At 37.6% G+C, this 15,414-nt stretch overlaps 1 protein-coding gene across 2 annotated transcripts in view; it reads left to right on the top strand.

Annotated features, from left to right (window-relative positions):
• Positions 1-15,414, top strand: part of Smp_067010.1 (hypothetical protein) — a gene marked incomplete at both ends in the record, with an annotated part of 48,156 nt that overhangs the window by 18,065 nt on the left and 14,677 nt on the right. For both annotated transcript variants that reach the window (XM_018796746.1, XM_018796745.1), the window contains 5 exons: positions 2,731-2,793; positions 4,014-4,149; positions 5,744-6,255; positions 9,782-10,126; positions 11,682-11,774. In XM_018796746.1, the coding sequence (XP_018651856.1) occupies positions 2,731-2,793; positions 4,014-4,149; positions 5,744-6,255; positions 9,782-10,126; positions 11,682-11,774 (1,149 nt within the window). The remainder of the gene's footprint in view (positions 1-2,730; positions 2,794-4,013; positions 4,150-5,743; positions 6,256-9,781; positions 10,127-11,681; positions 11,775-15,414) is intronic.

Raw genomic sequence — 15,414 nt, 5'->3', positions numbered from 1 at the left:
TTTAATCCATCATAGGAGTTCCGTATGATGTTGACTATCTTCTCAGGCACGCCGTAGTGTCGAAGAAGCTTCCATAGTGTCGTCCTGTCCACACTATCAAATGCCTTCTCGTAGTCGATGAAGTTGATGTACAGTGATGAATTCCATTCGATTGATTGTTCCACAATGATACGTAGAGTTGCGATTTGGTCTGTGCACGATCTATCCTTACGAAATCCAGCTTGTTGATCTCGAAGTTGGGCGTCCACGGAATCCTTCATCCTGTTTAACAATACTCTGTTGAAGACTTTTCCTGGTATTGAGAGAAGATTGATGCCCTTGTAGTTGTCACACTTGCTTAGATCGCCTTTCTTTGGTATCTTGATGAGAAGTCCTTCTTTCCAGTCTGTTGGTACATGTTCTTCGTCCCAAATCTTACTGAAGAGGATGTGGAGTATCTTGGCAGTTACTGCTACATCTGCTTTCAGTGCCTCTGCCGGGATGTTGTCTGGTCCCGCTGCTTTGCCACTCTTGATTTGTCTAATGACCATGCTGATCTCTTCAATTGTTGGTGGGCCAACATCGATTGAGAGGTCCGTGAGTGCTGCTTCGATGTTGGGTGGGTTCAGTGGAGCTGGTCGATTCAAGAGTTCCTTGAAGTGTTCTACCCACCTGTTTCGTTGTTCTTCAATGTCGGTGATTACTTTGCCTTCCTTGTTTTTCACTGGTCTTTCTGGTTGACGGTAATTTCCAGCAAGTTTCTTTGTTGTATCATACAGTTGTCTCATGTTTCCCTCTCATGCAGCCTTTTCCGCTGTCATTGCTAAATCTTCCACATATTTACGTTTGTCGGTCCTGATGCTCCTCTTCACTTGCTTGTTTGCTTCTGTGTATTCGGCTTGTGCCTTGGCTTTTTCTGCTCTTGTTCGGCTGATATTGATTGCTACCTTCTTGTTCCTCCTTGCTTCAATTTTATCCAGTGTACCAACAGTGATCCATTCCTTGTGATGGTGCTTCTTTTGGCCCAGAACCTCCTGACATGTTGAAACGATTGCCTCCTTGATACCTTTCCAGCTGCTCTCTATGGTGGTTCCCTCTCTATTGAGTAGGTCATGAAAGGCCTCGAACCTGTTGCTGAGGGCTATGTTAAATTCGTTGAGTTTGTCAGCATCTCGAAGAAAGGCCGTGTTAAACTTTTGTGATGTTGTCCGCGCCATTGTCCAGTGCTTCTTGAGTTTTAGTTTCATCTTGGCGACCAGCAAATGGTGATCGGATGCTATATCAGCTCCTCTTCTGGTTCTCACATCCTCCATCGTCCTCCTGAACTTTTTGTTGATGCAGACATGGTCGATTTGATTTTGTGTAGTGTGATCCGGTGAAATCCAAGTGGCTTTGTGTATGTTTTTGTGTGGGAATATGGTGCCACCTATGACCAGTTTATTGAAGGCACATAGGTTTGCAAATCTCTCACCGTTTTCGTTCCTTCCTCCCAGTCCATGTTGTCCCATGACGTCTTCGTATCCAGTGTTATCCTTTCCAACCCTGGCATTGAAATCTCCCATTAGAATGGTCAGGTCCTTGGTTGGGCACTTCTCGAAGATTGACTGCAGCCTATCGTAGAATTGGTTTTTAGCGTCTTCATCGTAGTCGTTGGTCGGCGCATAGCATTGGATGATGTTCATTGTAATGCCCTCTCTCTTTGTTTTGAAGGAGGCTTTGATGATCCTCGGTCCATGAGATTCCCATCCTATAAGTGCATTTTGTGCTTTTCTAGACAGCATCAGTGCCACTCCTTGTGTATGTGGGGCATTTTCTTCTTCATGACCGGAGTATAACAGAAGTTCCCCTGAAGACAGTCGTTGTTGTCCAACCTGCGTCCAATGTGTTTCACTGATTCCAAGCACTTCCAGGTTGTATTTCCTCATTTCCGCAGAAATTTGGAAGACTCTGCCGGTCTCCCACATTGTCCGGACATTCCATGTACCTATAAAAATTGTCGCTCTGGTTGTAAGAAGGTGCATCGGCCTCATGACTTCCGAAGGAACTCGGCTTTCATCATGAGACGTCATTTTTCCTTCTACTCCCAGGGCAGAGTTTGAATGGTTTGAATGATTTTTTCTGGTTAGCGTTTTTTTAGCGAGTTGATTTTCTACGGGATGGGGTCGCTAACCCCATGCCCAACCCTCCTCCTTTACCCGGGCTTGGGACCGGCAGTAGCCCCTGGAGGAGCTACAGGCGGAGTTTGTCAATGTTGAGATGACTAATATACTGTGTTAACTTGAATCAGCTTATACGTTAAATGAAATTCTGGGGTTTATAATGAAAATGAATCAGATTGTGTTAGAGAAATAATAATGTAATTACAAAAATTGATCAAATCTTAAGTGGAATACCATATTGTGTCAGAATTTATCTACAGTTCGTTTAATAATTCAGAGTATAGAGATAATGTTTGTGCCTCCATGTAAACACTTGTTGATTTAAACTTATTGTCCTATGTATTATTGCTTTTGTGTGTATATGTGTGCAGTGTTTTATCAGTTGATAACTGTCTCTTCACTCTTTTTTCAAGTTTTATGCTGTATTGATGTTATTTTAATCGTCGTTTTTTTGTCTACTTTGTTGATTTGTTGTATATGCTTCAAATAATATTGTTTGCTTAACCATACATATTAGTTTGAACTGTCTGTCAAGATGAAAAAACAAACTGTATTCAAATCCCTCACCTTTTTCATTTTTTTCGTTTCTTAGGATATGACCACGACCGAAGAACAAGAATTGAGATGTGGAAAAAATAGAAAACGTGATGTCAGGGTAAACTGATAAAAGATTTGTGTATTTACAACTATTAGTAAGGGTTGTTAACATTCAGGACTGGATGTTGATCACTCTTTGTTGGGAATATGAGCTTCCTGTACAGATTCCCTTGATATAGTCATTTTGTCACAGTTTTTATAAATTAGATAGACAGCGGCTAGAAGGGGAATCCATTTGAGGCTCGTCAACTGGATTTAACTTAGTAGATAATAATTAGGGGGTTTCAGATAAAATATTCCGGGTTTGAGATTCAATATGAACACTAACAATGAGGTCCAACTGCATTCAGCCGACAAGACCTTAATAAGATGTAACGTGTATTCTGGGTCCTACTGGTAGCCACAGTTCATCTATCCTAATTATTAATGTTCTGTTTTATTGTTGAAAATTGGAACACAAGTCCTTTTTGTGTTTACTGTGTATGTTTTATTTCAGTTATTATTATTATCAAACATTGATATTCGAAATATTGTAGTGTAGGGAAAACTTTATATTCATGTAGTAATTTTGTTATTCAGTTAGTCATAAATCAATTATTTCTATTTCGTAGTTGATGATATAAGTTTGAATCATGTAGCTGGTACTTTTTCCCACATGTAATGCTGCCGTGTATTACCATTCAATGGTGATTCGATTTTGCAATATATCACAACTGATAAATAAGAATTGTTTGGACATATATACATCATAAATAGTTGTAATGAGAAAGGTAGAATTATTACATATTAAACTGAATTAACTAGTTTATTTATTTCATGTTTCGAAACTTCCTTTAGATATGAGTAGTCATAGTATTCAAATCTCACTTTTTAATTGTAAAGTGAAATTTTAGAATTAATCCAACTGTATTTGAAAATGATAGAAACACGATACTTTGTGTAATAATCACTTTATATGATTAGCTAAAGGAAAATAATTCTAGTTGTCTTAACCGGAACACTATGAGAAATTTCGTCTAAATTTGAACGAATAGTTTCACAGTAGTGGAACACGGAGTTAACGTAATATATGAAGGAGAGAACCTAAAATTTTAAAAGAATTCCAGAGATAGAACTTTACAAATCCAACATTTCGCTTAGCAAACATAACCACAGATCTCACTTTTGTCATTATTAACACGACTGATTAATTTAGTACTTTGTCTTATTAACAATCAAATTCCATCCTATTTATTATATAGTATCAGATAATATGTATTCAACTTCGGTTTATTGTAGAAATCTCGATTCACTATCATTAACCTTATTCAACGAGCTATCACCCTGCTCAATCTGTTTGCAGCAAGTCAACTGGGTCAAGATCCTGATACATTACTGACGAAACTCAACATGAATAAACATTCTACTCATAAAGGTCAGAAATGTTGAGTCGAGTTGGATTTGTTTGACGTTGTGGTTAAATGTTTGTTAATACAGTTAATTGGTAAAAACATCAACTTACTGTAACTTTTATAAATGTTAGGCGACACATTCACGTAATTTTTAAATGGATATTAATGATGGTTATAACAATGTATTAAATATTTGATAAATAATCTTTCAAAGCTTAGCCCGTTTCGATCTTCTCATCAAACCCTACTTAACATATAGTTCAGTCATCATTGAGGCAAAAGTCAAATAAGATATCGGTTGATATATTCAGTTCATCACTATGTTGAAAATTCTATCCAAAGTTCATTAAACATAATCTACTTGATGGTAAATAATTATCTTTTGGCAAATGTTTTATTGGGAAAAAATATTGTCATGTGACAACATGCTGGTCTTTATTTTTTAAGGACTTTTCAACATTTTGATCTTACAGAGAAATTTATTTCGAAAAAACACATCTGAAATTACGTTTTCAGGGTAATGTATTCAAATATATATAACTAACATTGTATACCCGTTGAAAAATTATATTTTAGTGCTTAAGTAAGGTTGGACAAATAATGGCCTAATTTTTAGCCACTGTTTTAAAAAACTAATCGAAGTGTCTAATTCATGTTTATACATGAACGATAATAAAACTAGTTCACATTGAGACTAGTGATTTCACACAAAGAAGGATGATTGATCTGTTCGTAACGGAACTTAACAGAAATGGCCGTATCAGACATCTGTAGTTTACATCACTAGTACTAAAGTATTCATTTTTATACATTTGTACGACACTATGTGCTTAAACAGTGCTTTTGATAAAATAGTTTGCTAGCTTACATGTAGTAAAACGGATAGGTGAGCAGTGTTTTGACTTTCTACACCATAAATTTGGATAAGTCAATTAGTTTGTAAAGTGGTACTGTTCAGTGACAACCTTCTCATACAAAAATTTAAAGTAATAGCTAGGGTGGGTTTAGATTCGAAACGATTCTAGCCAAACAATAAAGTATTTAAGTTTAATTCGTTTACCTCCTTAGGTTTTGGACACCTTATTGATGCTGTGTTTCCAGTTTTCACGTAACCTTTCTGTTTTTTTAAGAGTTCTCAAATCCTGTCTACTTGATATTTACTTGGGTTTGTAAATTCAAGGCATCAGTCGACGAATTTCTCTGAGAGGTTTTATCAGTCATCTTGTCAGTAATTAACCCAATTTTAGTGATTACTATTGGTTACATATGAAGTCAGAAAACAGTCTCGACTTCACAGTATGTATATAAATATGTTCTAAAACAAATTAATATGAGTTTTAGTGCCAAAAGTGCGTTTTCTTCTATAGTACTACTGAAAAAACCTAAATTTTAGCCACATAAAAGGAGGAAAAATAGTATATTTAAAATATCACGTAGATCTATAAAATGGGCACAAGCTACCAATAAACTACCATATCGAAAAAATGTGCAAGAAAATAATAGTTACTTCTTAGTAGTATAATTTTACGGTTGTCCATTATAAGTAGTAATCCACATATTCCCTTTTTTCGAAATAAATCACTATACTACTGTCGCTGACATTTTGTTTATTTTCAGTTGACAAATCAAATTCATCTACGGTAGAGAAAGCCAAAACCCAACACTGGGGAACAATTCGAGCTCGTCTTGAAATTGCTGTAAATATGGTTCAAGAAAAAGTAGTTACTCTTAACACATATAAACTAGGTAAAACATCAACAGTCAATTTATACTCTACATATCATACAATGCCAAATATAATTCACTCATGTACAACAAAGTCAGAAATTCCTAATACGGTTCCGTCTGGACGTGAAAGTCCAGATGGGAAAGCTAGTATGCCCGCATGTGGTAGTACGATTAGATCCTATGCATCACTACGTAAAGGTTTTAGTCAGGATGAAGTTCCCGGTACTCAAATCGCTTTACCTGTGCAGAATTTACATGATGCCAGTTTACGTGCGTTGTTATATGGTGGAAGACCAGATAGAATATTTTCAAATCCAACTTTGCATAACGATAAAAATGAACTCACTTCATGCACAGGAGATATGGATGACACAGAAAGCGGCTCATGTGAAACATCGGAGGTAAGTGTATTTCCAGTATTATTTCTGACAGTAAACTTTATTTAACTAAGAAGTGTAATGCCAGAAAAAGCAACCGCAGGTTGTTTCCTCGACTTGAATTGGTAAGAAAGTAGTCGTATGACCTTTATCTAGTTCTTTTATCGATTAGTTCATTTATGTTATCAGTAGGACCGGTAACCTATTTACCGACTAATACATAGACCAATCAACAGTAACGAAGGCATTAACGCTTATTGGTCCTCGAGTCCATTCTAGCGCAGTAGCCAATCACAAGACCAAGGTAGAGAGTGGATCACTTCTATTTCATTAAATTCAATTATGACTCAAGTAAAATCTTGACCACACATTAACATAACTAAGAAATCACAATAATCTCATAAGCATGTTATAAATGGAAGGGAGCTGAATAAGAGGTCCGAAGGGAATTGAAGGTAATTTAAGAAATGTACAGCACATTATAACACTTTATGTATGACAAAAAAGGTTACAAATAGGATAATGCACGACAAAGAAGGCAAAACAATCACCGAGATTCAAGATGAGAGGAACAGATGGGTAGAGTAATCCGAGGAACTGTTGAATAGACCAGCTTCGCTGAACCCACGGGACGTAGAAGCAACACCTACAGACCTTCTTATAGATGTCACTCCACCAACGACGGGAGAAATCAGGATGGCTATCAGACAAATTAAGAGTGGGAAAGCAGCAGGACCTGAAAATATACCAGCCGAAGCGCTGAATTCAGACATAGAAGTAACCTCAGAAATGCTCCATGTTCTATTCAGGAAAATTTGGAGGAAGAACAAGTGCCGATGGACTGGCAGGAAGAATACCTCATCAAGATATCGAAGAATAAAGATCTGAGCAAATGTGGGGACTACAGAGGCATTACACTAATATCAGTACAAGAGAAAGTTTCCAACAGAGTGTTGTGGGACCAAATGAAAGACTCAGTAGATGCTCAACTTCAAAATAAACATACCGCATTTTGTAAGGATCGGTCTGCACACACCAAATTGCGAAACTGCGGATCATCATGGAATAATCAATTGGATGGAACTCGTCACTATACATAAACTTCATTGACTTTATTTATCTATTTATTTGAACACATAAGTATTGGTACAAAAAGGCACCAGATAAATATGCGCCAGACAAATCTTATTTGATTTGTGTGAGAACTGTGATACTGTCCGGGTGTCCAGACCGAGGCAGGTGGTTTCCTTATAGGGCCACACCCGGACCCTTTGACCTAAAGATCTGATCCACAAGGCAGTGGAGCATCGTAAGGAGATGCAGTCCCATGGTAGCCGGTGACCAACGATTGATTCATACGCCATTTGTTCCTTCAGGATACTGGAGCCCATGTACACCATTGGTTTGGAATCAGGGTTTTCCAACTTCCCTAGGTGGACTCTCCGTGTCCACCAACCCGGTTCAAGTACCAGACATTCGCTTTTCGTCCTCTCAATTTCGTAAACAACAGTAGTGACACGAGAAGGCAGTGAGTAGGACTTCCCTGGGAGAGGCTATATACGCGTGGTCATGTGAGAGCATTTCGAGACGGAGAGCGAACTCTCCCCACTCTCGGCCATACCAGGCCATTTGGGGGCTATGAAAAAGCATTCGACAATGTGGATAGGAGGACTTTATAGAGCCTTGTTTGACACTACCGTGTACTCGAGAAAATCGTCAATATCATCCGGAATTCATGCGACGGACTACAGTTCAAAGTCATGCATGGAGGACATCTGACTGATGCATTCCAAGTAAGGACAGACAAGGCTGTCTACACTCCCCCTTCGTCTTTCTTCTGGTGGTTGACTGGATTATAAAGACCTCGACATCTGAGGGAAAGCACGGAATACAATGGACAGCTCAGAATCAATTAGACGATTTGGACTTCGCAGATGATTTCACCCTCCTATCCCATATACACGAAAAAATGCAGATGCGCCAGCTGGTGTAGCAGCAATCTCTGCATCAGTAGGCCTCAACATACACAAAGGAAAATCAAGATACTCAAGTGCAACACGGAGAACACCAACCCAACCACACTTGATGGAAAAACTCTGGAAGATGTGGAATCTTTCACGTTCCTGGGAAGCATAATTGATGAACAAGGAGGATCAGATGCAGACGCAAAGATGAGAATTGGTAAATTAAGGACCGCATTCCTGCAATTGAGGATTATATGGGACTCAAAACAACTGTCAACCAATGTCAAAGTCAGAATCTTCAAGACAGTTCTACTGTATGGAGCTGAAATTTGTAGAAATACTACAACCATTATCAAAAATGTACAAGTATTTATAAATAGTTGTTTACGCAATATACTCAATGGCCGTTGACCGGATACCATCAGCAAAAGCCTACTGTGGAAGAGAACAAAACGTTGGAAGTGGTTAGGACATACATTACGGAAATCACCAAACCTCATTACGAGGCAAGGGCTAACTTGAAATCCCGAAGGAAAACGGAAAAGAAGAAAACCAAAGAACACACTGTGCCTGAAATTGGAAGCAGACATGAAAAGGATGAATTGCAACTGGAAACAACTGTAAATGATTGCCCAGTAGATTGCCATTTAGAGACTGACCAGTTGCAGTCCTAACAAATCGATGGGAAGATTCAAACAAACAATACTGAATGAATTTAAACTTCACCCCATCGCACAAGCAAGTGGCTATCAGGACTCAGTGGCCGAGTGGATAACGCGACGGCGTTTGAAGCGAAGGTGTTGGGTTCGAGTCCCAGAGTGAACATCAACTCTGAGATGCAGGTACATTCAGCTGACGAGTCCCAAATAGGACGAAACGCGTGTCCCGGATTCCACTGCTAGCCACTATCCATCTCTGCTTACCATGCTTGTGAATTAAGGCTATATCGAGGCAATACACTCAGTATGCACATATGCCAATTAGAGACTGACCAGTTGCAGTCCTAATAAATCGATGGGAAGATTCAAACAAACAATACTGAATGAATTTAAAAATAAAATGTTAATTTCATAAAGACCAAACAGTTCTCACTTAATGTAAATTTATAAAACTTATGAATAACTTGATCTCCTATTAATTTTAAACATGAGTATTCGAACTTGTCATATTTTAAACCACAGATCATTGCATGAATCTAATGACAACTAACGTTTAAACAAATAAAATGCATTGAAAAAGTAGTTTATCTTTTTCTCTTACTATTCGACGTTCCTTTCTTGATGTAAACCATGTTTAATTTAACTGGTGAACAAATTTTGTTGACTTCTATCATATCTGATATTTCTTATTATGCACTCTACATTCTCACACGATCATAAAGTGAACATAATTGAACCATAAACCTAATTCTTATGTCTTCTAGCGTATTGCTGTAGGTTAGATTAAGGCTAACACTACTTTCTTTTTAGGTGGAATCTCAATTCTAGATATTGTTTGGCGGTATTTTACTATATTACTTTATGATTTATAACATTACACGAAAAAGTATTTCGCCAATTTCACTTTTTCTATCAATTGAACTAAAGTTTCTGTATCCTGAAGCGGAACGCGCTGTGGTACATGTTGTACGTCGATATCTCTGTCCTGCTTTACGTGATCTTATTGAACATGGTCTTATAAAGAAAGCTTTACAGAAAGTTGATGAAAATCCACCTTTGGGTTTAACAAATAAACGAAGCATTTTACTACTTCGTCCTATCCTGAACTGTTTAGACTCAAGATCGAGAAATCACTCAGAAGATAAATTTGAATGCTTAGATTTGAACGATCTATCAAGTGATTACATTGATACAAACTCTTTTTCGGGGTCCCGTTCTAATTGTATAGGAATCCATGCGTGGGATGTATTAATGCGTTTTTATCAGATTAAGGTGAGTGAAATCTAAGTGTAGTCGAATATTTTCACATTTAAATTCCATTTTTAAGTAAAACTATGTTTAAATATTCACACAAACTTTAAGTTCAAGCTAATAAAATACTGAATATTTGTGTCTCTTGAACACGTTTATGTCTTTATTCAGTTGATCTTTATGTTATTTCAGTTTACTTAAAGGTTCATGGTTCGATTAAATTTTAGTCAGTGTACTTATTTTTATTTGGTTCTGACCACATTCAACATATTTTTCCAGAATAAATTGCAATTAAAAATAGACAACTGTTTGATTAATTTGTCTTAGCGAACAGAGTTAACTGATAGGTTTTCATTGCAGGAGTAGTCAATGAGACAATTAAATCTCGTTCGGTCACTCATATTATCAAAGTAAAGTTGTAGACTACTTTTTTACTATTTAAGTAGTTTTGTGAATTTAAGTTATTTTTGCAACATGAAATAATAACATTCAAAATACTGTTGAAATTTCTTTCAGCTTAATCCTATGTCTTATACGGATATTCGTCAATATTAGAACAAATAGTCTGACAAAAATTTGGCGCCGAGAATAGAAAGGACATTACATGTGGAAATCATATCTGAAGTAATTTCAATCGCTGAGATTACTGAGGATATGATTTTACCATAATAATTCCGTCATTTTACTATAAGTTATAATTTTAATGATTTCATTGTTAAGAAATGCTCGCATTTTATCTTCGTTTGAAATTGTCAAAAGTTATATTTTCTAACTATTAGAATGATTCGACCCTAGACGTGATTAGTAGCCAAAAATTTATTCACTGATGTTTTTTCATCGATTCACTCCATATCTTTGTTGTCACTAATTTCATAAAGAAATTTGTATGACAAATGAAGTTACAGAAATTATGCTCACCTTATTTGACTGTTCCATACATTAATAAGATCATCTACCTCATGATTTTATGGAGTTTCTTAAAGAGCACGACAGTCTTTTAGAGGTTTATTCTTCAATATCGTGGAACTCTCACAGACATCAAGTGGATATTTGTCAGATTACTATAATCCCCTTAGAATTATAGAAGTAATATTGAAAATTCTCGGGTTAAATTAGAATGGATTCCTTACGTTTTTGATCCATTAATAGGCACATTTAGCGAAATTATTAGCGAAATATTTATTGACTAGAAAAAAATTTAAAATGATATGAAATTTTCTATTTAGTCAAATTGCTGTCTTAGCTATAGGTCAAGGGAACAACTAACTGACAAAGTGATTAATCTAAAACCTGAAAAGAATCACAAATTTCCGGAAAAAAGAAATATGGTTATCTAATTAGGAAACTGTTTAGAAGATAAGAAATGTCAAAATAGTTTTGATAACTGTTTACTTTATTTAAACACATAACGTATAGTTAAAATTTGTTAAATGTCAGAGTTTTTCACTATAGAATAATGTCTCTACCTACACTTCTAACATTTTTAATTCAATTCAGTCGGATACAAATACCTGGACGTCTTAATTATAATCTATTATGTATTAATTTGTATTGAATTAAATCTGTTCTGTTTTAGAATGGTCCACGTTATAATGAGTCTCCGGTGAAAAAACTTTGTGAAAGCTTCGATTTAGATACAGTTGATGGTAAAACAATCACGAATCGTCAGGTAACTAGCTAATACAAATTTTTAATCGTTTCCAATCATAATCTAAATAAAGGAGTTTTAGGAAAATAGAAGTGTTTCTTTTGAAAAAATCAGATCTCTAAGGAGTATTTTAAAATCATCTGTAGTTCATATCTTTCGTTTATGGTAAAACAACATTTTACAGCATACATATCGTGATCAAGTGTTAACATCAATGTGTAATGTATTATCTACTTGCCTGTAGAAAACTAACGCCAACCAGAAAAATTATTCAAACCATTTAAACTCTGCCCTGGAGTTGGAAGTTCTTCATCTAAAAAAGTTATGACGCCTCATGATGAAAGCAGAGTTCCTTCGGAAGCCACGAAGCCCATGTCCCTTCTGACAACCAGAACAACCATTTATCTAGAAATATAAAATGCTCGCACAATGTGGGAATCGGGATAGTCTTCCAAATTGCTGAAGGAATAAGGAGATAAAATCTGGAGGTGCTTGGGATCGGTAAAACACAGTGGACGCAGGTTGAACAACAACGAATATCTTCAGGGGAGCTTCTATCATACTCCGGTCATGAAGAAGAAAATGTCCTACATACACGAGGAGTTGCATTGATGCTGTCCAAACAATCACAAAATGCACCTATAGAATGGGAATCCCATGGACCAAGGATCATCAAAGCCTCCTTCAAAACAAAGAGAGAGGGCATTACAATGAACGTCATCCAATGCTATGCGCCTACGAACGACTACGATGAAGACGCCAAAGACCAATTCTTCGAAATGCTGCAGTCGATTGTCGAGAAGCGCCCAACCAAGGACCTGACCATTCCGATGGGAGATTCAAATGCCAGGGTTGGAATGGAAAACACTGGGTACAAAGATGTAAGGGAACGACATAGACTGGGAGAAAGGAACGAAAATGATGAGAGATTTGCAAACCTATGTGCCTTCAATAAACTGGTCATAGGCGGCACAATATTCCCACACAAACGCCTACATAAAGCCACATGGACTTCACCGGATCACACTACACAGAACCAAATTGACCATATCTGCATCAACAAAAAGTTCAGGAGGACGATGGAGGATGTGAGAACCAGGAGAGGAGCCCTCAACAACAAGTTCCAGGCCTTTCACGATCTACTCAATGGAGCGGAAACTACTATGGAGATCAACTGGAAAGGGATAAAATAGGCAATCACTTCAACATGTCAGGAGGTTCTGGGCAACAGAACTCACTATCACAAGGAATGGATCACTGTTGGTACACTGGATAAGATTGAAGAAAGGAGGAACAAGAAGGCAGAAATCAATACCAGCCGAACAAGAACAGAGGAAACCAAGGCACAAGCTGAATACACAGAAGCAAACAAGCGAGTGAAAAGTTCATCAGAACCGGCAAACGTAAATATGTGAAATATTTAGCAATGACAGCGGAAAAGGCTGCATGAGAGGGAAACATGAGACAACTGTATGATACAACAAAGAAACTTGCTGGAAATTACCGTAAGCCATAAAGACCAGTGAAAAACAAGGAAGGCAAAGTAATCACCGACATTGAAGAACAACGAAACATGTGGGTAGAACAATTCAAAAAACTGTTGGATCGACCAGCTCCACTGAACCCACCCAACATCGAAGCAGCACTCACGGACCTCTCAATCGATGTTGGCCCACCAACTATTGAAGATATCAGCATGGCCATCAGACAAATCATGAGCGGCAAAGCGGCGGGATGAGACAACATTCCAGCAGAGGCACTGAAAGCAGATGTAGCAGTAACTGCCAAGATACTCCACATCCTCTTCAGTAAGATTTGGGATGAAGAACAAGTACCAACATACTAGAAAGAGGGACTTCTCATCAAGATACCAAAGAAAGGCGATCTAAGCAAGTGTGACAACTACAAGGGCATCAATCTTCTCTCAATACCAGGAAAAGTCTTCAACAGAGTATTGTTAAACAGGATGAAGGATTCCGTGGACGCCCAACTTCGAGATCAACAAGCTGGATTTCGTAAGGATAGATCGTGCACAGACCAAATCGCAACTCTACGTATCATTGTGGAACAATCAATCGAATGGAATTCATCACTGTACATCAACTTCATCGACTACGAGAAGGCATTTGATAGTGTGGACAGGACGACACTATGGAAGCTTCTTCGACACTACGGCGTGCCTGAGAAGATAGTCAACATCATACGGAACTCCTATGATGGATTAAACTGCCAAATCGTTCATGAAGGATGAATCACCGACTCTTTCGAGGTAAAGACGCGTGTTAGGCAAGGTTACTTACTCTCACCCTTTCTCTTTCTCCTGGTGATCGACTGGATCATGAAGACGTCAACATCTGGAGGAATGCACGGGATACAGTGGACAGCTAGGATGCAGCTTGACGATTTAGACTTCGCGGATGATCTGGCTCTTCTATCACAAACGCAACAACAAATGCAGGAGAAAACGACCAGTGTAGCAGCAGCCTCAGCAGCAGTAGGTCTCAATATAAACAAAGGGAAAAGCAAGATTCTCCGATACAACACAGCATGCACCAATTGAATCACACTTGACGGAGAAGCTTTGGGGGATGTGAAAACCTTTACATATCTGGGCAGCATCATTGATGAACACGGTGGAGCTGATGTAGACGTGAGGGTGTGGATCGGAAAAGCAAGAGCAACACATCTACAATTGAAGAGCATCTTTAACTCAAAACAATTCTCAACCAACACCAACATCAGAATTTTCAATACAAATGTCAAGACTTCTTCTGTATGGGGCGGAAACTTGGAGAACTACGAAAGCCATCATCCAGAAGATACAAGTGTTTATTAACAGCTGTCTACGCAAAACACTTCGGATCCTTTGGCCACTATCAGCAGCAATCTACTGTGTGAGAGAAAAAACCAGATTCCGGTGGAATAAGAAATCAGGAAGAAGCAAAGGAAGTGGATAGGACACATATTGGGGAAAGCATCCAACTGCATCACAAGACAAGCCCTCACATGGAATCTTCAAGGCCAAAGGAAAAGAGGAAGACCACAGGACACATTTCGTCGAGAAATGAAGACAGACATGAGAAGAATGAACAAAAGTTGGATAGAACTAGAAAGGAAGGCCCAGGACATAGTTGGTTGGAGAATGCTGGTCGGCGGCCTATGCTCTATTGAGGGTAACAGGCGTAATTAATTAATTAATTAATTAACTAAGTATCATTGGAAATACTAATTTAGCACACATAGTAAATTGTGCACTAAAATTGTCTATGATAATATGGTGGTAGATTTCTAGAGCTTCAGATACTTTTTCTGAATAAAAATCTACTAACAATAAACCTTGAGTAAGTTCCTTTGACCGTCTGTCAGCAAAATAATTAACACTGTTATCATTATTATTCATTATTATGTGTCCTATCTAAGTATCTTCTCGCATTCCTTGTTCCATTCAACTTTATCAGCACAGAAAACGAAAGTATCAGTTTGACTTTCGTAAATCACTTGATTTATCTTTGATCCTGATGAATTATTCTTGCATATTCGAAATTTGTTTGACTCATTTTTCCATGAAAGTGTTTAGTTCTTTTCCTATCACATGTCGACAGCTTAAAGTAACTTCTGTAACAGTTTAAATATAGTTTATTCAATGCTGTACGTTCTCTAC

This window comes from Schistosoma mansoni, chromosome 4 (genome assembly GCF_000237925.1).
Source record: "Schistosoma mansoni strain Puerto Rico chromosome 4, complete genome".
NCBI lineage: Eukaryota > Metazoa > Platyhelminthes > Trematoda > Strigeidida > Schistosomatidae > Schistosoma > Schistosoma mansoni.
This window is presented reverse-complemented; position numbering and strand designations above follow the sequence as displayed.